The sequence below is a fragment of the Sesamum indicum genome, linkage group LG11 (assembly GCF_026168435.1).
Source record: "Sesamum indicum cultivar Baizhima isolate 11 linkage group LG11, ASM2616843v1, whole genome shotgun sequence".
NCBI classification, from domain to species: domain Eukaryota; kingdom Viridiplantae; phylum Streptophyta; class Magnoliopsida; order Lamiales; family Pedaliaceae; genus Sesamum; species Sesamum indicum.
In genome coordinates, this window is record NC_142667.1 from 11,626,197 (window position 1) to 11,652,312 (window position 26,116).

General features: G+C 31.5%; 3 protein-coding genes and 1 non-coding gene across 7 annotated transcripts; 1 reads left to right on the forward strand and 3 right to left on the reverse strand.

Annotated features, from left to right (window-relative positions):
- Nucleotides 1-21: 21 nt before the first annotated feature.
- PRXQ (Thioredoxin superfamily protein) lies at nucleotides 22-3,079 on the reverse strand. The gene is made up of 4 exons (XM_011095579.3): nucleotides 2,718-3,079; nucleotides 2,335-2,472; nucleotides 1,184-1,273; nucleotides 22-464 (listed from the first exon to the last, which is right to left on the reverse strand). The coding sequence occupies exons 1-4, from the start codon at nucleotides 2,913-2,915 to the stop codon at nucleotides 246-248; spliced, it is 645 nt and encodes a 214-aa protein (XP_011093881.1). The 5' UTR covers nucleotides 2,916-3,079; the 3' UTR covers nucleotides 22-245.
- Nucleotides 3,080-3,893: 814 nt separating this feature from the next.
- LOC105173719 (respiratory burst oxidase homolog protein E-like) lies at nucleotides 3,894-10,233 on the reverse strand. Of its 3 annotated transcripts, none has more exons than XM_020698113.2 (14): nucleotides 9,486-10,233; nucleotides 9,239-9,398; nucleotides 7,892-7,940; nucleotides 7,349-7,462; nucleotides 6,567-6,962; nucleotides 6,053-6,436; nucleotides 5,875-5,970; nucleotides 5,566-5,681; nucleotides 5,323-5,493; nucleotides 5,061-5,229; nucleotides 4,790-4,972; nucleotides 4,569-4,697; nucleotides 4,419-4,493; nucleotides 3,894-4,317 (listed from the first exon to the last, which is right to left on the reverse strand). In XM_020698113.2, the coding sequence occupies exons 1-14, from the start codon at nucleotides 10,036-10,038 to the stop codon at nucleotides 4,288-4,290; spliced, it is 2,625 nt and encodes an 874-aa protein (XP_020553772.1). In that variant the 5' UTR covers nucleotides 10,039-10,233; the 3' UTR covers nucleotides 3,894-4,287. The 3 variants fall into 3 exon arrangements, with proteins under 3 accessions (XP_020553772.1, XP_011093882.1, XP_088731973.1); XM_011095580.3 differs by having other exon boundaries at nucleotides 4,415-4,493; XM_088875847.1 differs by having other exon boundaries at nucleotides 4,415-4,493; nucleotides 6,194-6,436; nucleotides 9,486-10,232.
- A 1,208-nt stretch (nucleotides 10,234-11,441) lies between these two features.
- On the reverse strand, nucleotides 11,442-11,514 carry TRNAA-UGC (transfer RNA alanine (anticodon UGC)). Its single transcript has one exon. It is a non-coding gene; the product is annotated as a tRNA-Ala (tRNA).
- A 3,033-nt stretch (nucleotides 11,515-14,547) lies between these two features.
- On the forward strand, nucleotides 14,548-16,311 carry LOC105173720 (protein SMALL AUXIN UP-REGULATED RNA 51). Of its 2 annotated transcripts, none has more exons than XM_011095582.3 (2): nucleotides 14,548-14,712; nucleotides 15,581-16,311. In XM_011095582.3, exon 2 carries the CDS (start codon nucleotides 15,685-15,687, stop codon nucleotides 16,138-16,140), a length of 456 nt encoding a protein of 151 aa, XP_011093884.1. In that variant the 5' UTR covers nucleotides 14,548-14,712; nucleotides 15,581-15,684; the 3' UTR covers nucleotides 16,141-16,311. The 2 variants fall into 2 exon arrangements, with proteins under 2 accessions (XP_011093884.1, XP_011093885.1); XM_011095583.3 differs by having other exon boundaries at nucleotides 15,587-16,311.
- Nucleotides 16,312-26,116: the final 9,805 nt, after the last annotated feature.

Below are 26,116 nucleotides of genomic sequence, written 5' to 3' on the forward strand. Positions count from 1 at the left end.
GAACTAAAATTAGAAAGGGTATAAGGCTAATAATTAACACTTGCATATCAGAAAAATATTTAAGCAACTACGTACAGCGAAAGCCATCCATCCCGTTTTCATGATCTCTGAAATGGAAGTTTAATCCTTAGCTAACAACTGTAATGGTGCTAGAGCATATTCTCTATGAAACATATTCACTTGGAAGTATAAATTCCACGGTATGGGGATAAAAAGCAAATGTGGAAGTTAGATACAGGTCGCTTTCAAACACTCTTGAGAAACTTCAAGGTTTCATCGATATGCTTTTCGGGTTGGAACTGATTGTTGTATACAAGTCGACAAACGCCATTCTTGTCGAGAACATAAGTCTGCCTTCCGGGTAATGCACCAAATAGGTCTGATGGGACGCCCCACTCTTTTCTAACCTTGTTACCCTCATCACTAAGCAGCGTAAATGGAAGTTTATACTTTTGAGCAAAGGCCTACATAAATAGAAGCTCTTCCAGTCAATTTCACAAGTTTTTGTATGCATCAAACATGTTATAATAAATTGAAATGCTTTTTTATTTTTTCTTCCGAGTTGGAAATTGAGAGGAGCTGGTAGAGTAGAAACGAATGATCCAGAGTTAAGTTGAGTATTAATCTTTAAGCTAGACCTAATCGACAAAATCGAGATAAATTCACAGGCACAGAAAGTGAAACATGATTTTAATGATTAAGTAAATTAGATGACCATTTGCAGAAAAAGAAGCACTCATTTGAATATAAAATGTAAACTGTAAAGCACTGACCAATGTCAGATTCGTGTGAAAGAACCATAATTTAACTAAGTATGATAAGAAACCAATGCACAATTTGCACAATTTACCAAACATGTCACACAACTAATTAGCAAGCAGCCAGATAAGGAAGATGGTTAAGCATATTGATTACAACCAATTGAACTTTTATGACTGATTTTACCAACTTTAATTTTCTAGAATTTCAAGATTTCAGTTTATGATATTGTTTCAGTAACAATTTAGCCAGATATTATCACAAATAAAACCAAAATCATTAAGGCTGATTTTTGGTGCTGTAAAAATTCAACAGACGTTAGTTTCTAGTCCAAAGGTGAACAAATATTGAGAACAAGCAAAAAGACAGGTGTTCCAAACTAGAGAAACAGAACTTCAAAGGTAACAAAGTAAATCTCCAGTACCTTGTGGGATTCCGTACCGTCCCCACTGATGCCGATAACCTCAGCTCCTGCTTTCTTGAATTTTTCATAAGAGTCCCTGAAGGCACATGCCTGTAAACATTGTGAAACATTAAGGAGCACATAGTATTTTTCAGAAAAATTCAATTTGATCATGCTTGTCTCAATGCTGCATGTCACTTGATTACATAAAGGCAAATGTCAAGACAGTCCCCCTAAAGCTTCTTGTTTGTCAGCCATGTCATTAGAAATACTAGGTAAATCAAATGTTCTCTGTCCTACAAGCCATATAATTTGATTCAGAGGTTGATGTTGCCATTGCCCAATCTAAGATGAAGATGGATTTTCCACTTAACATGCACGTAGCATTAGTCTTCATTAGCTCAAAAAAAAGAGATTTTTTTACTGTCTACAATGTATTTCTAAGTAAAGCACTCCTCAGATTTCTAGATTAGAATTCACATTATGCGCCAAAGTTGTAATTCCACAATTTTTACAAGCGTCCTCGGTAAGTAGTTGATGGTAGACATCTATTGTAATTACATAAAAGTTCTATCCTAGTAAAAGATAACTGAACTACCGTGGAATAGAAGCTTTCTCGAAACCACTTAAAATTTGTGTATTCCAGTGTTTTTTTTCCTTTTTGTTTCTGCATGCATTCATAATACATAGTGCAATTTCCTAACAATAATAAGTTCCAAAGACACTCCGTATTAGATGTCTTTCTCCTCTCTAACAAACAAAGCTTTTAGGTTATATAGTCATTTAGCTGGTAGTAGAGTTAAACCAAGCCAAGGTCCTAGATACAACTCAAACTGCAAACGTTCATGATAATTCTTCACATGCTAGGTTTTAGAAAAAAGATGACCACTGTACATGAGATAGTAACTATAAGTTTCTTTCATCTCTACTAAGCTTTCACATGAGCTGGGCTTCAATCACATTTCATTTTTATATTGAAAACAAAATTTATGGTAGTTCGTTATTATCTAAAACAAATCTAAACAAGAAAAGACAGATAGAAAACTTAAAGAAAATGAACTCGTTTGACATATCAATGAATCAAAACTTAAGAAATTGGTTTTTTGAATAAATTTTCACATTCCAAATTAGTCATACCAGAAACTAGGAATCACATCAGGGAAAAAGTATACCTGTTTGGTGCAACCAGGGGTCTCATCAGCAGGGTAGAAATAAACCACCACAGGCTTGCCTTTGAATTTAGAAAGGTTCACAGGCCTCCCATTTTGATCTTTCAATGTAAATGCTGGTGGCACAGTCCCTTCTGTTACCTTTAAAAATCCCAGAAACAACCAAAACAGTGAATCAAGAATCATCATCACCTAAAACGTGTATTGCAGAACAATTTTACTAGCACCAATATAAAAGAATCCACACATTATTCAAGAACAGGGTGACACATTATGCTAATCGAGTGTTTAATTCTGAAATTTCAAAGCGTCCCACCAATTTCTTGAGCTGCCAAAACCCATTACATCAAAAAATAAAAAACAAAAAGCAATCTTGGCAAATGTACCTTGGCAACAATGGAACTTCTCACAGAAACAGAAGAAGGGATTGCGAGATGGGATGAATTGGAGAGCTTGACGCCATGAAATTGAGATTGGGAAGACTTTGCGAGCAGTGAAAGATTCTGAGGGAATGTGGGTTTTGGGGTTTGAGCATGCAGTAAGGAAGGAAGAGTGTGATTTGAGTGGAGAGAAATTGAAGCCATTTGTAGCTAAAGAGAATGCAACAAAGCTGCTTCTCTTCTTCCTTCAACGGAGTTTGTTATTTCTTTTACTTGGGATTTCAAGAACTTTCGGTTGTCAAAAGATAAGGAAGACAAGAAGCATATGGTGGACGAGGAGGTTTGAGGGGGAAGAGAAGGGGATTTCATGACTTATGTGGATAATTGCTGACCGAACATTTGATTAGGACGGTAGGGATTCACCACAAGATTTCACCAACGTAATCTGTGGTTTTCTTTTGCTTTTGTATCATTCATTGTATCAAGATTTCTTTGCAAGAGCAAATATAATCAATGGTGGTTCAAATTTCAATTTCATATATTTTAATGTTTAGTGTTTATTAATTTTTTAATCATGAACATATTTTAATGTTTAGTGTTCATATATTTTTTCTCCACTATCTATAACTAGAAAAATTTATTTTTTAAAATAGTTATTAATTTTTAGTTAATATTTTTTTCTCTTTCTCCTACTCCAAATATTCTCTTTAAAAATATTTTTTTTATCATAATCATTTTCATATCATCATTTTTTCTACAATAAAAAAAAATAATAAATAATACTTAATATTTTAAATTTTTTGTGGACATGCATCGAATGTGTTACATACAACTAGTTTGAATTATCTTCATGTTAATAATTTTGGTGAAGACATAATATAAAGTTATATTTGAAAAAATATGTTATAGCTGAGAGATTAAATCTTGGAAAAAAAAATGAATTTCTTAAAAGATATTACTGGGACTCTTTCAAAATAATCTTTTGTATTTGTGATGGGAAAAAAATATGTAACTTTAGATCTAAACACCACATTCTCTTGCACAAGCTAGAAGTTCTCTTCAGTTAGTCTTTTCTCTTCGATTGCTCTACCAAAATTCTCCCCTTTCACAATGATAGTAAGGGGTTATTCATACTATAATGTGAAGGATCTAAAATCATTTTTACCCCTCACCAACCATGAATGCATGGAATATAATTTTCTATTTAGGAGTAATTCCAATAGTACGGTCTTCATCTACTCAAATCCCATCTACTCATGGTTTAAAGGAGTGATCTAATATTGAATGACATAAAGCAAAATTGAGCAGCATTCTCTCTTTCCACATCCCATCTGCCTAATTCTAATCTTGCTCTCTTTTTGAAATCTCCATTTTGTAGTATGAGTATCGTGCAGCTAGCTGCATGATATCTGCATTTACATTTACTAAATTGACGTATCGTCTTACACATGAACAATGACAATTCCGCTTGACTGATTAGGTTCTGATTTCGTTCATCAGAAGTACTCCTTGTGGAATTCGAACCTCGTTGATGTTTGGGAACTCGATTCTTGCGATAGTTTCCTTAGCTCCTTTGCTAAGACGGGCGTCCCACAATAGAAAACTCCTGCATGTTTCATGTGCTATTCATGTCAACAAAAACCAAATGGCATTGGCTGAATTGCTGGTTTGTGATGGGTGAATTAGGCTGGGAAAAGTTTTACCTACTGTGGAACATGGATGCTTTGCAGCCACCTTGTTGAACACATCTCTCCAATTTGGCCTTGCAAAGTGTGTCCTTACCTGAAAATCAAAATGTCATCACTTGAATCTGGTGAAGAGAAATCATCGGAGTTAGAATTTGGACAGAGAGCATACTCGAGTGCCAGATAGAATATCGACTCCATGTTTAGCATGGTTTAGAGCTTGGACTATGGTGATGAGAGTTGATCTTGCATCACTCTCTTCATAAACACTGGTCAGGTAATTGTGCATCTCAATTTGACCCTGTTAACATAGACAAAGTCCATACTTTTGAATCAGTAAAGGTTGACTATTATACTGAAAAAATTGTGCTGTTTAAGAGGGATTAGCAATACCTTACAATCCATCTCTGCCACTTCATTCATCACTCCTTTAAACCACTCGAACGATGCAGGTTCTCTTGTAACCCAGTAGAAGTGTGCATTCCTTGTCCGTGCTGATTTCTTCTTTCCAGTTGATGATGAAGAGGTAAAACTATTTGAACTGTCATCTGATCTACTGGTTTCTGTATTTGAGTCCTGAACCACCAATATTAGCAGTTAAACGGAAAACTTGGACTGAATATTTTGCTGCAAGTAAAGGTAATTAAGCAACCAATAACCCAACCATGTATGCGACTAATTGGTCGTCTTGTCTTGTATTGTTCAAGAGATCCTTGAGGATGCTTATGAATGGAGTAGCTCCAATACCAAGTCCTACCAGAAGTAACACATCATAGTTTCGATAGTCTTGTGCTGGAGCTCCATAGGGTCCATCAACTAGCAGTTTAGGCTGACTGCACCGGTGAAGTGTTCTTGTCAGACTTAATCCCATAGGATCATATGAAAACAAGTATTAGTCAGAGTGTAAAATTTGTTGATTTAAGTACCCTGCTTGGAGAACATTTCCTAGTGCTCCAAACTTAGCTCGCCCAATAACACATGCTGAGCTATTATCTTCAGTAAATACTTGCTTAAGTTCTTGCGTCCAGTCGCCTACTGTACGGATGTGAACGCTGAGGTAGTCGTCTCCCGGTGCTGAAGTCAGTGAAAATGGATGCCTGGAAAATACCCGTTTCGAGTATTAATTGGTTGAAGTATTTATCGCTTTCTTTTTTAATAATATGTCTTACCATTCAAATGGAGAGATGGTTGGACATTGTAGGAAAACATATTGTCCACTTTTGTATTTGAATCCATTTGGCTTTGCCATGATAAGGCTGAAGACTCCTCCTGGAAGTACAGAAACCTATGAAGTCCATAACACACTTGTAAATTGGTGGACGGCCTACGATGCTAAGGCCTAGTAATTTAAATGCTATTAGGTATGAATCTGATTATGCTTGACCTGTTTTGTCTTTTGACAAAATATTGACTGAAATTGCTCGCGATGCTTTAGATGAATCAGTAAGAGATGTATGATGCTGCAGACAATTACGTACCTTCAAAATCTTAACTGCATAGAGTTCACCCCTGCAAGTTCTGAGACTTCGTTCAGCAGTGTAAAGAAGCAATGGAACTGATATATACATCCATGTCTGTCACATAATGATAGTTAACTTTTGAGTCTTTATTGTGAGGGAACTTGCACAATGCATAAAAACTTTGGATATTTCTTACTGTTTTCTGGTACCATTTGTGGACGAGGAGCAAGAAGGTTCCATGGATCAGAAGCAATATGTATACTAAACCAAATAGGTGATGAGAATACCAGAACGCATTGAAGCCAGTTAGTCGGTTGAAAGGTTTTGGCAACTTTACCCCATTTTTTCTGAAGCTTTGTGTTGCTAGGCTGTATGCAATTGTCATGAATGTCACCATGGCGATCCCAGTTAAGCCGACAACTCCAGTCAGAAGGTTTTTATAAGTGGGCTTTACTGCATGGAAGTCAGAAGCCACAAGAGCGAATTCTTGTGGTGTTGATCTGATTATACGTGGAAAATCACATGTTAAATGGTTTCCGGCGTGGAGTATGGTCCCAATTGCTATAGCGCATGCAATCACCTACAGTTGAAGAGAGGTAGCCATTCAAGAATAATGGTCAGGAGGAGGTCGTAATACCGTTAGAGAAATTAAATATTAAAAAAAATTTAGATGGAGTGGTCATTCAACACGGCATCTGCAGTTGTCTCACCTTGTGAAAATTGATATTGTCGTCTAAAGGAATGAAGAGGCTGGCTTTTGTGGACCTGAGCCATGTCAGTATATTGCGACAAACGGGTAGAAGGATGAGAGCCATGTTGAGTTTGAGCGTCTCTGCAGCTCCTTTGGCTGTTGTCAAGCAATAACCCATCACCTGAAATGCTGCCCTTTTCCTGTATTGAAGGAACTTCCAGGTGAAAAGTCCAGCCATGGCCATAACCCACAGCAGTGGAATCCAGGTTCTTTGCCAATTCTCCACCAGGTTTGTGGGCTTAAAGTTAAAGGTAGTGCTTACATTCTGGCCTCTGCCTATACTGCTTGTACTCAGAGCTCTGCTGTAGTTGATGTAATTGTCTCTCTGAAGAAGTAATGCTTCCAACTGCCACAACTGAAAATGAAAAGTGATATTTTGGTGTGAAACATCCGAGTTTAAATTTTATTACCTCCTCTATTACATTGTACATATATATAAAATCTTTTCCTAAATAAAATATGACTTAATCTTTATTCGCATAGCATATATATGTTAATTAGAATAGAATATACAACATGATTTGAAATAGAAAATCAGACCCGACTTGATAGACTCTATTTTAATTTTGAGTGACACATTTAAGATGACTGTCTGCTCAAAATTCGTAAATATATTGATATACTGAATGGTACAATCAATCGTTATTATAACAAAAAAATAGTGAATATGCCTATTGATCATTTACTGGAAGCATGGTTGCGGCAAAATAATTTCAAGAATTAGCAAGGAAATTATGATACCTCAATGTAGTGAAGATGATGTGGGTCAAGTTCTTCCATGATTAAGGAGGCGTATTCCTCCGCACGCTCTTGCAAGTGGGACAACCTATTCGCCGATGCACTCAGCATTATTAGCTGTTTAAGCAGCCAAAAACGCCAACTAGATCAGCAACTTTCAAGTGAAACATAACCGAGATGAGTTTTTTTCTTTTCTCTTTCTTTTTTTCCATAGGAAGATGAGTTCGAGACACCAATATTCCAAAATTGCCCTAAATCCCATAAAAATTGAGGGTAAATTACAGCACACTTTTGAAATTTGACATAATTATAAATATTTTCTCGTTATTTGAAAAATTATAAATATCCATATTTGTAATTTTTAAAACAATGAGACCATAATTATGATTATAATAAATTTTTAAAAAATCTATTGTAATTTATTCCGAAATTAAAGAAATACTGATTTTTCAATTTGAATGGGATCGGATAACCCGACTTTATTTTTTATTTAAATTTTTCCCAAAGTTAGTTTTGCTTTGAGAACTTCACCTAGTATTTCTTTACCTCTTGCACTTCATCTCTCGTGATTTTTCCGTCGCCATTGCTGTCCACCCTGCATATATCAGCAACTCAATTATTTGATAAAAGATTGATTCTTAATTTTAAGCAATCCATGAAAGGAACTCAGTTTGTTTAAATTTTAATTTTCAAAATTCTGAGATTTGAAATATAGTGTCAAATTAATATATTTTCAATGAGAATAAAAAAACATAAACAGTCATATTTTCACTTTTAACTACTGTTTCTAAAATTGTGCAATTGTTAAGGAAGATTAGTTTAATTAAGTTGAGATTTCAGGACCATGAAGTTATAGATTCACATCTCAACTAATATGTTGGTGTCTACGTAATAGTAATGTCCGTCACTGATAATTGAAATTTATATTGTAATTATAAACTGATCCATTAAAAAGAAGAAAGAAAATACTAATTATGAGTTATATTTTAACTAAAAGTAAATAACATTTATACCTTCTGAGATCATATTTTATTATATAAATATCCGCTACTCTTGGCAAAATTACATATTACAGTGTGCACGACACCCTTTTAGGGACTAAAGTGATATCCCATTAGGTAAATTACATTGGACCCTCCTTAGAATGTGTATTTGTAATTTTACGAAAAACATAAAATATTTGTACATATAAACTTAACCTTAAAAGCGTTAAAATATAATTTACCCTTAACTAATTCTATGTTTACTAGTAATTTTTGGCACATTATACATGTTTGCTCAATTCTTTAATATTACTATAAATGAAATTTTTATTATTTAATAAAATATACACGAGATAGTAAATTACAATTAGATTTATAAGGAGGTGATGATAAAGAAAAATAACATAAAAGATAATGATATAATATTAAAGAGAGAAAAAGGATGCATAAAAAACCCCACCAAATGACATTGGAAGAATATGAAGTTGGATAAATAAATGAAAATTAATTAAATATTAAAAAAAGTACTAATGACATGTCAAAAAAGTACAAGACATAAAAAATATATATGCTCTTTGTTAGTAATAAATTGTATAGAAATTTTATCTATGATTTTAATTTTTCAATTCTAAATTGGTGTCAATTTTAAAAAAATTTCTAAATAGACTCAATTCAATCGAATTTGTATCCCAAGGACAACAAGTGTACGGACTTGAATTATGGCTTAGTTCAATTTAACGAGAGTAAGAAGATATTTGGCTGAATTTATAAATTTTTTAGAATATTTTATAAAATATTACAAGATATTTGATAATTTTTTTAAGAAAATTTATAAATTTTATAAATAAAATATTAGGAGCTTGAACAAAAATAGAAAGAAAGAAAAAGAAAGATGAAAGTGCATGCTCACATGTCGAAGAATATCTGGAGACGGGCGTCGAAACTGTGGTCAGATATTTGGAGCCAAAACTCATGCAGCTCCGCCTTCGTTATTCCCCCTATCTTCTGCCGCCGCCTCCTTGCCACCGCGTCGAACACCCCCACCGCGAACTCCTTCGAATCTCCCATCCCTATAATTCTCCCAACACTTCAAATTAACCACCCATTAATTAATCCAACTCAATCTGTATCTTTACGATTGATCTGTAAAGTTTTACCTATGCATTCGCCGAAATCGTGTCTGGAGAGCAATCCGTCCTTAGCCAATACATCGAACCTAGCCTCCACTTGTTTCCACATCACGTTAGCGTCCGATCCGCCGCCGGTGCTTTTGTTGATGAATCTCAGGCCGCCGAGCGCTCTCTGAGCGCTAGATTTATTCCTCATCATCTTCGTCTTCATCCTCATCATCTCACGAGCGGCTGCAACGGCCGCCTGGTGCTGATCCTCCCCGTCCGAAGTCGACTTCCTCGTCGACCGCCAGGAGAACATCCTTCGGAGCCTCGACGCCGCTGACGTACTCCGTGCTAGAAAACCGTTTGCCAGTGGCTGGTTTGCGGGTAATCCTGCGGCAGCATTATCCATAAGATCGACGGTGACGACTTCAACCGACTCCCTCCCCTCCCCATTACCGTGTCTTCTCAAGTCATTAAGAAAAATCGGCAGCATTGCACCTCCAACCGCGGTCGGCTCACTCGAGTCCCCCGGCAAGTCAAACGACCGGCTATACCAGGTGCTGCAGCTTCCCAACGACGACGTTCTCACCATCATCACAATTTCCTCAGAGAAAATAAAAATAGTGGAAATTAAAATTGCGATGATGAAATAGTGATCAGCAGTAGCAGCTGCGGTGTTCTCAATTGTGGAAGTAGGTGTGCTAACTAATTTTGTTTCTATAGTGTAAAAGACGAAAACCAGAATGATCGATCATAAACGGGAAGCTATATAATTACAAGGAATGGAATTGAAATGACTCAAATGAGGATTGGAGGAGGACAATTAATCGAGTGTGCTTCAGTTGCAAGCAATAAAGCATGCATTCTAATTGCTTTCTCCTTAAATTAGACATATTTACCAATTAGTATTTTTTTGTTATTTAAAAAATTATAAATACTTTCTTCATCTTAACAGTTATCCAATTAATAACTAGCCTAGTTTTTTAGTAGGTTTCTGTCTTTTTTTTTTATGGCGAACGGGACAAAACGCCTTTGTATATTATAAATTATAATTTTATTTTATTTTTTTAAAAAGATATGGACTAAGTGGACGATTTTAAAAAAAAAATTATCCATCTTTTCCAACTTTTTACAACTGTTGAAAAAAACATTAGACAAAAAATACAATGAAAACAAAACTGATCCTTCAAGAATTATATAATTTTATCAATTATCAGTAGATATTAATAATTTTTCAAATAATATTGAGTATCCATAATTATGTCAAAATTCATATAAGATCGTTGTTATTTATCGAAAAATAGCATTTTTTATCCCATAAATTAGGCTCATTTAACTTTTGGACCCATTTATTATGGAATTAGCACTTTTAATCCCGTAACTTATAAAAATTAGCACTTTTCATCCTCTTTCAGTTTTTCATTAGTTATTTAACGGCAATAGCCACGTGCCCAGCACGTGTCAGCTAAATATTTTTTTGTTGAAAGAAAATTGGCGCATTTTCCAGCTTGATAATATTATTTGGGGAAATATAACTACTATCGAGGGACAAAAATAAAAATTGAAGGAAATTAGAGCAAAGAAAGGGGATTTCTCTCCTCTCTCACAAAAATTCGAACCCACGCCTCCTTTATTATTGTAATATAAAGTGAAATAAGCTACTAAAGAGCCATGTCTTTCAAAAGTGAATTGAGTGGGCAAGTGGAGGAGGATTCCTATAATTTAAAAAATGATGCAATTTTGCAATTTTATTTTTTCACATGAGATTTTTTGCACTTTTTCATTAATATGGGATAAAATATATTTAACCCGAGTAAATGATATGATCTGATTAGTGTTTGTTTTATTTAATCACTAAGATATGATTTGAATTATTAAACTATAAAGCCGGAAATCTTAAGCTTTGGAGAATAGTGAACAGCTCTTAATCCAGTTTGTTTGCGTATATTTGACTTTTACTGTGGCAGCTAAGGACAGTGAAGGAAAAGGAGAGAAGAATGGAGATGCGGGGGATCGAACCCCGTGCCTCTCGCATGCAAAGCGAGCGCTCTACCATTTGAGCTACATCCCCTGTTCAGCCTTCCTCTCTCGGATAGATTTACTTAGATATTTGTTAACTTAAAGTTTCTATAAATCGAATGAATCTCTTGGAGCATTATGGAATTATTATATTTTGCTTTACTTATTTCAAATTTTATAAGTTGAATCAACTTCAGTTATTTACGCCCCTTAAAATCTAATCAATTTATGTCAATAATATTTTATTTCAATGGTTTGGACTGAAGCCAAAGGAATATATACAACTCTTAAAAGTCGATGGTGAAATACCTAAACAACTACAAATAAAATATGATGGACCTTAAAATAAAATAAAAATTCAAATGAAAATTGCAAAGAGAAAAACATAAGGATTTGGAATTTCTAAAGGGGGAAATTTTTTTAGAACAAGAAGAATTTTGGCTCTATCGACGTTGGTGTTTCAGTAATGATGATTGTTGATATTAATTAATTATTTATAATTAATATAACTTATAAAATAATATATGCGACAACTTCACTTGGGAAAAAATAATTGAAATCAATTCTTGAAATTTAATTGTTGTTTCCAAAAGTAGTAGGAGATTTATAATTATGCGGGTGGCCGAATGATGATCATATGTACACCCACATAAATTGTTCACTCCAAAAACAATATGATGTTGTGATAACTAAAGGATATAGAGTAGTTATGTAGTTGGTAGTCGAGGTCAAAATTGAAATTTTTATCTTTATCTTTTAATTATAGCTTTGATATGACGTGAACGATGACGGTAATTTGTCTATCAAAATATAATAATTTACAATTCTAAAATACTAGTATTATGAACTTAGAAAATAACGAACCAAATTAATATTTTGGACCCTCTCGAATAGTAACATTGGAATGCTTATTGTTGCTAAGGATGTTTTGAATTTGATTTGATGACATAAAGTGAATAGCGAGCCCATTTACTATTGAATAAGTTTGTTGGTATGGAAAAGATGCTTGCAAAAGGTAATGATTTTTCATTCGAATGGAAGCATTATTTTACCTAGAATAGATACATCAGTTCAACCAAAGGACACACCATTTTGTTGTTTGACATATGTCGGTTGATTGATATGGTTGGAGGATGATTGGGCGCCACCAACCATCATTTCACGCTGCACATTACAACCAATCACTTGTTACGATTTAATCTCATTAATATAAATTTATTAACTAAATTTATTTTTAATTTATCATTCACGATTTTTCAACATATAATGCCCACAATGATGCACTCTTAATTTTAAGTATATATACATATATATATATATATTATATGTAAAAAAATGTTGAATTTTTAAATACCGAAACTTTTATATCATTAAAATTATATGATACAAGTGGGGAAGCTATTCACTTGATTTTACATGTGAAGATGTGTCGAAATTGCAATACCTTCAACGGGAATTAATATTAAATTTCTTACCTAAAAAGATATATAAATATATATATATATGATGTATGGCATACCATAGTTTGTATAAACAATTACTTAAAATACCAATAATGTCCTAATTTAATGATTTAAATTGAAATTTAATAGACAAATTCTAATCCTACCATACATATACGTATTTTTTTACTTTTTACGAATTTATTATGATTTGTTTTATTATTTTTAATTATACTGATGAAAAATTAAAATACTATTTAATTTATTAAAATATTAATATAATCATGTGTTTATCCTTAAAAAAAAATAATTACTTAAAATCATTGTACGATAGAGAGACATAAGATTTGCTGGTCTGCATGTGCATTAGTACAACTAATCATCGAATTATTATAACTTGTCCACTAAGATATCCATATTTTTCAACTTTTTTCTCAATAATAAACAGATAAACACATAATTCAAATTTTTGTAAATCCCAATGAAAATTTATTATGTAATTCTAACAAATGTCAAATAATTAAAGTAAATACAAAAAGATATAGTGATACAATGAAAATATTTTTTTGCATAATTGTAAAAAACAATATACATCCATAATAATAATATTAAAATAAATTGTTTTTCCTGTAATATATTTCACAAATACACCACACCGTTTCCGTATTTTTTATGTGATTTTTCCATTAAAAAGAACTATAACGTAAAATAGCATATTAAATACCAAATATTTCCCAAAAAAGAATAGTTACGATATCAGAATAGTAACATTATTTAAAAAAATTCGATTTCTTTAATAATTACACATAATTAGACTAATATTTTTACTAAAAAATAAATTAAATAAACGAGAAAAAACATTTTTTTTTTAATGTGGAAATTAAGATTGGGGCCGAGAAGTTAGGGGAAAGGCAGCGAGAAATTCGGTACGACAATAAAACGCAGGAGTATATGAGCAATAGCGGGCCGGGCCGGGCCCCTAACTCTAAGCCCGCCCTCTTTTGACTATTAATCCAATCCAAACTCTACACATTCCTTTATATAAATGTTAGGGATAATTTCACTCATGTAATTATATATAATTTTTTTATAATTTAAAAAATAATAATTAATATTTTTCATATTTTTTATATTCAATAAATATATTTATTTATTAGTAAAGATTATGAAATTCATTTACATTCAGCAAAAAGATTGAAGAAAAATTTATATTTTTCCTCTATTAATCACTTATTACAGAGTTATTATACGTCAGCCAAATCTCTTTATGACCAAATTATTCATATATATCTTTACATGCTAATATTTGTGAGTAAATACTTCTCTATCCTTACAAGAATAGTTTAATCAAAAAATATTTGTACGACTTACAATAAATGTATAATAATTCAATTAGGAAAGGGTTTACTTTAAATTTTTATTTAATATTTTTACTAATATCATCGAATTTTATGAGTTTTTTGTTGGAAGAAAACAAATTTAAGGGGTATTAAAAAATTACATTTAATATTATACCTAAATATTACCCATTTTAATTTTATCTTTTTTAATTTTTCCCTAAGGGGAAATATATATATATATATATATATATATATACAGAAATAGAATAAATTAAATAAATACATGACGTAGGAAAAAGAGCCTTTTCCATATTTAGGCCCGACACCCTCTCTCCACTCCTCCGACGAAGCTGGGCCTGATATGATCTAATACTACTGACCATCATGATTTCTCCTCGTCTGATCATTCATTCCTGAGCACGGGCCGTCTCCTCCGTTCCGCCGCCGCGTCTCCACCACCACTGTATGGTATGTGTTTGTGTTTGTATTTGTTGGGTGTTATTGGTTTTCATGTATGAGTGTCTTATGTAATTTCTGCATGTTTGTGTTTTGATCGGGTTCTATTTCTGCACGTGGATGTTATGTTCCGTGAGTGATGCAAGTTTGAGTAATATAATATATATATGTATAATGCATGTGGATCCTGCGAAGAATGCTCGATCCGAATCTGTTTGCAGATTTTTTTAGGAATTTAACACCAATGAATAGATGGATTATTCGCTGTATTTTAATTCTGGTTTTTGTGTTCTATATTTTTTTTATCCATGTTTTGGTTGTTTGTTCAAGTGATTAGAAGGATATATGTAAAACCCCGCAAGTTTTATGATTGGTTGTTGGAACATCCATAAACATGAAAATATTATGGATATGTAGAGCTGTTATGGCCCTAATGGGTGTATATTACGTGAAAATCAGGTGTTTGACGAAATGTCTGGTCATGTTTGTTTAATTGCTTTTGACTTCGTAAAACAGAAAAAGAAAGAGATGGCCGCCTGATGCTTGTAATTATCAATCGTGATTGCATGTAATGAGTAATGTTTTTATAAAACCTCTCACCATGTGAGGGCCTCTTTGGCAATTGCCCACTACCAAATCGTCAAAGTTGCATTCACATGGAATATTTATTATCAAAGCATGCTGATCAACAGCAAATAGAGCATATATATAGATGGCAAACCTCTGTATTGATTTTGCTAAGCACTCAAAACTGTTTCTTTTGAAGTAATCATTTGGTTTTCTGCTTGCAATAAAATGTGGATATATATGTCAGAGCACAAATTTTGACCAAAGTGTAGTATCTGATTTTTAATCTGAACGCTTGTTATGGATCTATAAGTTGTAGTGGAGCAGATCTGATGAGACGTACTCGTGCGAAGAGAATCGGCAGCCTTAGACATAAAGTTTGGCATTCTCGTCATTCCTGAGGTAAAGCTTAGACCAATGGATGAAAATGGAGGAAGCAGGGTGATAGGCATCAGGCAAATTGTTAGGCTTAAAGGGCTTCTTCAGAAATGGCAACATGTCACACTCGGCCCCAAGGCCCCTCGATCTGGCCGAGCCTGTGGAGGTATTTCACCTGCAGTTAGTAGGCGGCTGAGAAGTTCAAATGTCTACTGCGATTCAGATGAGGATAGTTGCCAGAGCCCTGAGCCACCACATGATGTCCCCAGAGGTTACCTTGCTGTATATGTCGGCCCAGAGCTTCGGAGGTTCATCATCCCAACCAGCTACCTTACTGATCCACTTTTCAAGGTGCTCCTAGAAAAGGTTGAAGAGGAGTTTGGATTCGATCAAAGTGGGGGGCTCACAATCCCATGTGAAACTGAGACCTTCAAGTATCTAATCCAGTGCATTGAAAATCACCAGAAAGAGCAAGCTGACAGCAATGCAGGTTAAAATCGCCTTCCCCTTTTCTCAATTTTCTTGCAATATCTGCTCTCTTTAAAGGCATAATATGTGCATATGTAGTAGCCAACAGATCATTTGATAATTGTAATGGAAATTGTTACCCTGCTGTGATCTTCGCAATGACTGAAAGTTGGAAATGAAAAGGCTCTTATTTTCACATTCCTGATCAAGCCCAAGAAACATCTTTCTTTCATTTTTGTCTATGATGACCGGTACAATCTCATCGCAAAAACTGAACCTTGATTTTTATTAAATTCTGCAATCTTATCTATGAGGATCGTATATACGTCAGTTAATTATTGGCTAAACGATTCTTGTTTACAAGGGACTGTTACTTAAATTTGACTGAACTTGATAGATCTGGGAATTGTGCTGCTGAAAATTCATTATCAATTGTGGAGTTATAGAATGAAAGGTCTCGGTCTAAGGGTCCAAGATTAGAACTGGTTTCACAGTGTAAAGAAAGTCTCTCTTGTGATGATGTTACATAACACCATCTATTCCATTGTTTTTCCCCTTTGATTTATACAAATTTGGATATAGTTCTTTACTATTTGCTTGTACTGTTGCATTTATCAAAGACTTCCCTCTCTTCCCTCAATCAACTACAAATGTCTTAGAGTTGATGTTCATTTGGACTTTGATGATTATGATCCTCTGATCTGTTTAAGACCTCCTGTGTATCTCTTTCGTCTTGTAACTTAATTCACATGCTATTGTACTGAGCCATGCACATTAATCACTCAACTTACTTGATTACTTAGAAATATCTGCCTCTTTGTTAACGAGAAAATTCTAACCAAGATCGGGTTTGGCTAAATTTGAACTAATCGTATTACACTTGTCATGTGATCAGTATATAATTCAATGAGAGTAACCAATCATATAACAAGTGTATCACATTTGCTATATGATAGGTTTGATTTGATTTGGCTAGATCTAATTTGGGCAAAACTTTCTTTGATAATTTGTTTTACTCTCAGAATCAATATGGTTAGTTGAATGGAGAAATGGGATCAGTGCACGCATCATGTGCAATTACAATTCTTAGCAGTTTTTCTCTTTACATAATGATATGTAGAGATTCTCTGCATCATATGATTATAGTTTAAAATACAATACTTTATAAAACTTAACATGCGAGAGTAGGCTGTCGATTCCGGGACAATCCAATTATTCTGTATTGATAGTCGTTTATATTTAAATAAGTACGTTTTATATGTATATACCAAGAACAACTCGTCTGATTTTGTATTTCTATACCTTAATAAAATTAAAAATTTCTAATTATGCACCTCATTTTTAAACCTTGCAATTTCCCGAATGTGGTCGTAAACAGAGAAGCAACGGAAATCTAATTCAAATCTGATGAGTCCAAATTTAGTTAGAACTTAGAATTTTCAATCTATTGGTGGCACAACATTAGTCATCCTGAAATACAGTTCTATACCCAAAAAAAAATTATGGAAATTAAAAAGATAAATTACAACGAGCTCTCCTAAAATTGACATAATTATGAATACTTCATTATTGAAAAATTACAAATATCTATTGATGTTTTGGATGGAACTCTAAAATTGTCAACTTTATCTTTTTTTTATTTAGAATTATTTGATTTACGAGCAAGTGTAATTCACAACAATCATATGTCCTTACCAAATCCTTATCGTACGATATATGATGTGAGCGTGTATCACTATTCTATATTAGATAAAGACATGCGATCGCACTAATTTTAAAATTTCTTCTCTTCATGAGATATATAGGTACGTTGTTTTTTTAAAACAAACTATATTGTATGAAATTGAAGAATGCCTCATATTCGAATTAAATTTTTTATTGCAATTCCGGTTATATCTTTTATTTTATTTTACATGTACACATCCCGTATAATATTTTGTTAGATAAAATTGATAGACATAATTTTTACATGACATATATATATATATATATAAAACTGAACAAAAGATGTAATAGGAATTACAATAAAAAATTCAAATCCGTAGTTTTCAAGAAAATCCATGAGGTATCACTTCTTAGTCTTACTTTCTCGAATTGGGCTCAGATGGAGTGGACTTGTTCCATGTCAAAGCCTAAGGCCCAAACAAATAATTAACAAGAGAATACAAGCAAATAAACAGTAAACGTGATGCAGAATTGGCAAAGGTAGGGATGTGGCATTATTTCAGTTCAATTTTATAATACTTTTTGTTTTGGGTTGTTCAACATTAATTCTTTTTAATTAAAAAGTATTATTACCATTTGATGTGTCTTATGCCTTCAACTCCATCTGAAATATGTCCCACCGCTAATTGCGCACACTCCACACTTTATCTTCACACCAACCCACAGCTCACCTCTGCTCACTCCAACTTTCTGCATACTATTTTTCATCTCATTCATCCCTCTTTCTAAATCACAACTTATTAGATTTGAACTCAAATTTCGAAAAAATGCAATGTATCCCCTATCATGTGAAAAATCAACAAAAAAATTCCTCTGAAAAATAAAATAATAAATTACTCCCTATATTTTAAAAAATAAAGTAAATTACTTCCTATTAATATTTTAGATAGACAGTAATTTATTTTATTTTTTAAAATACAAGAGCTTAAATTTATTATTTTTTTTTACAAAAATTTATTTGCTCATTTCACGTATTATATGGATAAATTTTATTTAACTCTTCAAATTTCCGAGCAAAATGTCATATCCCGAAACAAGCGGCGAGAGCACATGCTTGCTTCTTTGCTATCTTGCTATTTCTGTTGCCCCCCACCCCACACCTTCTCTCTCTTTCTCTTTCTATATAAATATATATATGTATTTAATATTTAAAATTAGATAAAAGTTGTGATGACTTATAATGAAGAAAAAATCAACCTACAAAAGAAAGGTTGATATTCTTGAAACTAGTAGATTATATAATTGATATTAAATGGCTGTTTTTATTATTAAGTTATTAAGTGAATTATATAAGAAGTAGTATGATTATCCTAATGTATGGAACATAGAAATCGATCCAGGTTCAAATGGATAATGCATGAAATCTAGATTTCAGTCTAGGTTCAAGGGCATAATGTACAAAATCTATAAACATGTATACTAACATAGTGACTCATATAGAAAAAACCTAGATTTAAGGAGACAATGCAGCATAACTGAACTTGCTCTTCAATGCAAAAATAAATGACTGTCCCCACGGGGACAACTCAAACTCAATGGTTCAGGATCTTTGAGCATCAAACTTTTTTATTAGAGATCTCGTGTTTGAATCTTGAATGTGTGAGTGCGTAAAACTACTTACAAGAAGACTAATTGCTTACATGAGATAGGAAAGGAGGGGGGGGGGGGATTTGGGCTAGATTCTATAATAATGTTGATCTCATTTTTTGTGGCCGTGATTTAAATTTTCACTAGAAATCATTTACAAAAAAAAAAAAAAAATCACCAACTTTGAGTGAAGGTGATTGACTATGTATAGTCTTTAATCATCAATGTGTGTGTGTTTTCGAGGGAGTCAAAAAAGTGCCCACATAATTATATATACATATATGTATATATGGGGACAGTCATTCCAATTTCCATCCGTCACATGTCATGTTTTTTGTTCTGCAGTAGTGTAATTCCACTACATGCATTCATTTTACTTTCCTCATTTTCACTTTTTTTTTTTTTTTTTGGTTCTTAAAATAAAAGGACAGAATCGTTACATCAACTTTTGCGAGGAAAATAAGGAAATTTAATATTTGCATTTCATTATTTATTCTTTTTTTGGTAATTTGAGAGGTGGGATATGAATAAATTCAAGATCATATGATCATTTTCCGCTGTAGAATGTCTATTTTGAGCTACGACACCGGCTACTTCTCAAAGAGGGACGACCAGCCACGCAAGCATCCTTCAGTAGGATCGTATCCGTCCTCCATCGCTATGGATTAACATCTGCTTTAAGCCATAATTATTTTTAAGTAGATCAGAACATTCTGCATATGTATCAATAAAATAATGGATACAGTAGCGTAAGTAGATTCGTATTCAAATCGATTCGATTTCATGACCTATGTACCTTCTAAAAATGCACAATTCATTCCACTTGAACTACTATTTCAACAATAATATCACACGTTTCTGAGTTCTATTATTCATTACTTTTTTTAAATAATGATATATAATATATCAATACATTAATATGACTAAAAACAACGAATCAATTACAATGATTTACATAAAGTGATACAAATACCCATAAAGCTTGTGGGACTTAAACTCATGATTTCAAATTTATTTGTAAAATCTCAACGCTAACTGCTAAATTAAGACATTATTGGTATAGTATGTGCAAATAACTAATTGTACATGAAATTGTTGATGTTGATCCCTAGAGGGGCTCATGATGGAGACCGGACATAATCAAAATGGCTCCATTACATTGTACCAACACAATGTTGAGACACTTGACAAAAATATGAGATTTCCTTAGGATTTCGAATCAACATCTCTACGTTGCATCAAAATCATCCTTCGAAGGTTTCCGTTCAAAAATTCTTATATAAATTAGATTTCATTCAATTAAATTAATTAGTTTCATAATAAATTATATAATTAATTTAAATTTGATCAAATTTAATTTGAACTAAAATTCTTATATCAATTTAATATAGCCGAGTTTGCTTAGTGTGGTATGAGCATGAAAATTTTGCTTGTCGAATAAATATACTAAACTTTGATCTAAGAACTCTTCAATATTAAATTAACATATACGTAAATGATATTCCGTAAATAATAATAAGATGAAAAAAATTATTCAAATCAAATTTGATCTGATTGAACCAACCAATCATATACTTACTCCGACTCTATTAAATACTTGTTATTATAGTATGAGTATATTTTATAACTATCTAATACAAAATGGTAATTATTAGAGAACTGAAAAATTATCGGTGGAATATGATAATACTTTTCTTCTAAGCAGTAATTATATAATTATATTAATATATTAATAAATTGAGCAGTATATTGATTCAATAAACATATCAACAATTAAGAACAATAAAATAAATTATAATAAAATAAAATAAATGCCCACATATCCAATAAAATTCGAACCCATGACATGGTATTTGATTATGAAATTTCAATATTATCTAGTGAACTAAAATATGATGGGTAAACATGGTAATACTCATAGGTCAAAGCATTTGATGATTTGGGGAAATTAATTAAGAAAAGAATAGGTGTTTATGATAATTAAGTGGGAATGGGAGAAGGACATACATGAGAAACATGAATATCTTTAGAATTAGACACTTCTATAAATCATGCCTTTCACATCCAAACACAATCCATGTGCAACACAATCTAGTTGATTGACCCATCAAAATATTACTAATAAATTTATTTTATTAGTAATATATATATTTGTGGAATTCTTATTAAAAACATTTAAGTTATTTGATTTATATTTTCAAGAAAAATATTATTTGATTTTTCAGATAAATTCATTGAGAAACTTTTGTTTTTAAAAACTTTTTTACGAAAAAAGAAATATGAAACTTGACATGATTAAACCCAATGAGTATTCACTCTATTCGGACTCAAATTCAGTCATGTCCTAATAAATACATGTACTTGTTACTTGTATGTTTTACTCGAGTCTTACCTGTAGTGTAGAATATCCGTTGGGTCTTCCCATTCTATACCCAAAATAATTGAATTCGGTATGCGTCTTATACATATTAAAATGAATGAAATAATTATACATATTTTTCTTACTGATATCACCAAAACATATTACTAAATTAATTTATGAAAAATATTTTATGAGCTTGCAATCGATAAAATAAATTTAAAAATAATTTGTATTTTTAACATGCCTGAATTGAATATTGTTGAAATATAGATAATAATCTTCACTTTATTCAAATAATGGATCATTATTAATCAATAATAGAATCCACATAGGAAAAAAAGTTAAAGAACTAGTAAGAAAATAACTATGAATATCATATTTTAACTTTTACAATGATTTCTTTTTTTTTTTTTTTAATATTGATTTAAAATTGTGTTTGACTTTCATTTTGTGAGTTTTTTACAATTCACATTCAAACAAATTTTATTAATATCATTTATTAGTTGAGCTTAACATATCATTTTAACCCAAGGGTGGTGCGCTTAGTTGTCTGTTTCTGCCGTTTTAGTCAATGTTTTAAATTATTTTGGACTAAAATATCCTTTATATGTCTATATAATAAAATAAAGTTTTTTTTGACTTGTTTTGTGTGCATTTTTTTGCCATTTAATAAAATATTAAATAAATTATATTTAAATTTATTACATTATAAAAATTATACCTTATTATTTTTTATTTCAAAAAATTTTAAGAATACCAAAAAGATAAAAATATATTTTTTTATACATATTTATATACATTATTTTTTTATTTCAAAATTTCTGAAAAATATATTTATAAATATAAAATACCAAAAAAATAAAAATGTAATTAATCTTATAAAAAAATAATTTTAATACACTAAATTTTATTTTGCAAATTTAGGTTAAATAGTTTTAATGGGTGTATTTAAAAGAAAAATGAATATTTTAAATAATATGATAAATTTTATAAAAAAATATTTATATATTAATTACAAAAAATATTTTAAATAATATATTAATTTAAATTATTATTTAGGTTAAATATTTTATTAATTATATTATTTTTTTATAAATGATATTTATATTTAAATTAGTATTGTATATATTTAAAAGAAAAAAAATCCAATATATAAATCAAACAAAATTAAAGTTAAATATCTAATAATTAAGTCAATTAAAAAAATAAACTAACTATAATTAATAAATAAGTTAATTAAAATTAAGCCTTAAATGCATTTTTAGCTCCTTTCTCGCCGAAAACTTATCTTTAAATTTCTAGCGCCATCTCGACGAATTTCTGACCGCTAGTGATACCAGTCGAATGCTCTCTTCAAGATGAACATTTTTATACCTTCAATTTGAATTTTTGTCAATCGGAGAGATTGGGCTCAAGCCACGACTGTTGAACCTGTTTGCCGTCGATTCGTCGCTATCCGGATAAATCTTGATTGCAAACCACCACAATCAGACTCGTCTATTCAAGAGGATTCTAACGAGAGCGGTCTCACTCATTTTGATAACGCATTCGCAGAGATCCGACAATTTGAATATTTGCGCTGCCAGCAGCGGTGGGGTGTAGCAGGTGGGGTAGTTAATTTATATATATATATATATATAATAACAATATATTTATTTAATTTTAAATTATTTATATATTATATAAGTTAAATAATATATTAAATCTAAACCTTTTATTTTTTAAAAATTTAATAATTGAGATTAATTTATTATCTCTAACGATCAATATTTGATCAAAAGAGATCCAACGTCGTTAAAATAAGAAATAATATACGGGTATAATGATCATTTAATAAAAAAATTAACGCCGTTAGTAAGATTTAACGAGAAGGGTGATTGAGTTATATTTAAAAAACACAGAACAATTTTTAGCCTGCTCTTAAAATAGAAAGAAATTTTTAATCGATTTTTTAAAACATTTGAAAATTTTATACATTTTAGCCTAAAAATTTGGATAAAGTAAAACCCACCGATTGGCAGGTCTATAAAAGTGCAGATCTCCAACTAGAAATCCACCGTAACAATATTATTTATTTCAATCAGACATATGCATTATGTTTGGTTTTGTTTTTAACTTGTTTTTGGGTATTTTGTGGAGATAGAGAGAGAAAAACAAAGATAAATAAAAATAAGTTAGAGATAGTGTGTATGTTTGGATTTGTTTTTGGAGATAATATAAAATAAGTATGTTATGTTTGATGTTGGGTAGTGGGGAGACAAAAAATACTGTTCATTGTCAAATCATGTCTCTTTTATATATATTTATATATATATATGTATAAAAATATATATAATTTATTTAGTTGTGAGTGGATTAAAATAAATATTATTTCCTAATTATATATGTATGGAAATGAAAAAAAATAATTTATGTAAATACACTTTTAAAAATAATTAAATGCACTCTAATAATGGATTAACAATATTTTTTGTTAGTTGTTCTATTCGAGGTGATAAATTTAAATACATTATTCAAATAATGTAATATATGAATTAACCGTGTAGAATAATTATATTATTATATATTTTTTAAAATTTTTAATTATTCCAATGATGTAGAAAATATTACGTATAAAATATTAAGTGGTTAAAATAAAATATATTTGTATTTAAAAATCAAATATTTAGAAACAAGATAAGATACTTAGAAACAAGATAAAAATATGGCAAAACAAACAATGGCAAACATTGCTTCTGTTTTGGGCCATCTCTGAGATGGCCCAAAACCGAAAACAAACATAAGGATGACTTTTAGAGTTTCAGATCCCGATGTCTTTTCAACCCACTCAAAACTACTCCCCCTATTTTATAAAATTCTCATTATTAATCATATGGGTTAGTTTTCAAAATTATCATTATATTTGGAAGTTTTCATCTTATATATGTGTAAATATATAAATATACTAAATAAATTTCTTTTTCTTTCTTTTTTCTGTGGGCACAAATAAAATTTGGACTAGCCTCGATTAGCTGCAGTCGCCATCATCGACGAGAACATGCCTCCAAAATTATAATTTATTTTTGTAAATATTTATAAATTACTCATCAACAACGTAGTCCTTATATCAGTGGAGGAAATTGTATCTTATAATCATTTGGCTGAAATTGATTGGTTCTTGGCGATTGAAGGAAGGAGCATTAGTGAGTGATTGGTTGTAGTGAGAGTGATGAGGTGTAAATTTATTAGTTCCAGCGTAGATAGATTGGGAGTGCAAGTGGTCCTCAAAGTTGCAGCTGATGGACCCATTGGCTTCCCTTAACCAACCTGTGGGCCGACCATTGCTTCTTCTTTCTGTTGGCCTCCACCCTATATACATATACATTTTTTATTCAATATTTATTTATAAACCATGATTTGTGATTTTATTATATCATTTTTTTTTGAAAAATATGATGTATTAATTTATATATTTTAATTTTACTTATGATATATTTTAAAACGTAAAATATTATTTATTATACAAATACAGGGAGGCCCTACTACAATAGTTAGTTAATATTAAAAATAAATATATTTTTTTTACTCATAATTGATGTTTTGTAACATCGCAGTATCAAATTTTAAAAACACATACTTTTAGTTGAAAATTAAAAATACAAAACATAAATAAGCAGGCTGTTAAACTTGTCCCGCCTACTCTTGACAAGATTTAAAATCTATCCTTCATACTCCATCACGTTTCACCCTGCTCGAGTAGGATCCAAAATCTACCAGACTCGTACTCATATCATGCCCTCCTCCACCACCGTTCATTTAACTTAGAATTATAATAATATTCAAAAATTCATCCCGAACCCTATCGAGTCTGTACAATCAAACATAAACCCGTTTTTTTACCTCGATTCCTTGATCCCAAACCCGTCCCAAATAGAGTGCGCGTAGGGCCGGGTATCGATCCAAATTTATAATCCAGTCAAATTAAAGTAATAAAAATAATTAAATTAACATGTATTTTAACGGTGGAAATACTTTTGAATAAGGGAATTTTTTTGCATAGGTTATGGATTGATGGTAGGTAGTGTTAGTGTGCGTAGTCAGGTGTTGGGGGTGTTGTGAGTTGTGAGTACATGAAATTTAGAAATTGTAAGCCGCACGAGGCGGCATCAGCTTTTGGTGAAAGGGGCCCTGTTCGGCTGTTGCCCTTTCTTGCCCCCACACACACATGCCCCCTGCCTCCCTTTTTATTACACATACAATTTGAATATACCATTTTTTTTATAAAATCATTATAATTATAAATATTTTTTTATTATTTGAAAAATTATAAACTCATTTAGTCGTCTAACA

Excerpts from the sequence above, each read along its gene's own strand:
- PRXQ (XM_011095579.3), bottom strand. The coding sequence starts at position 2,915 with ATGGCTTCAATTTCTCTCCACTCAAATCACACTCTTCCTTCCTTACTG. Across the intron at positions 1,274-2,334 it reads CCCCTGGTTGCACCAAACAG|GCATGTGCCTTCAGGGACTC; the intron begins GTATACTTTTTC and ends CAATGTTTACAG. Across the intron at positions 465-1,183 it reads ACGGTACGGAATCCCACAAG|GCCTTTGCTCAAAAGTATAA; the intron begins GTACTGGAGATT and ends CTATTTATGTAG.
- LOC105173719 (XM_011095580.3), bottom strand. The coding sequence starts at position 10,038 with ATGATGGTGAGAACGTCGTCGTTGGGAAGCTGCAGCACCTGGTATAGC. Across the intron at positions 6,437-6,566 it reads ACAATATCAATTTTCACAAG|GTGATTGCATGCGCTATAGC; the intron begins GTGAGACAACTG and ends CTTCAACTGTAG. Across the intron at positions 5,230-5,322 it reads GGAAATGTTCTCCAAGCAGG|TCAGCCTAAACTGCTAGTTG; the intron begins GTACTTAAATCA and ends TCACCGGTGCAG.
- LOC105173720 (XM_011095582.3), top strand. The coding sequence starts at position 15,685 with ATGGATGAAAATGGAGGAAGCAGGGTGATAGGCATCAGGCAAATTGTT.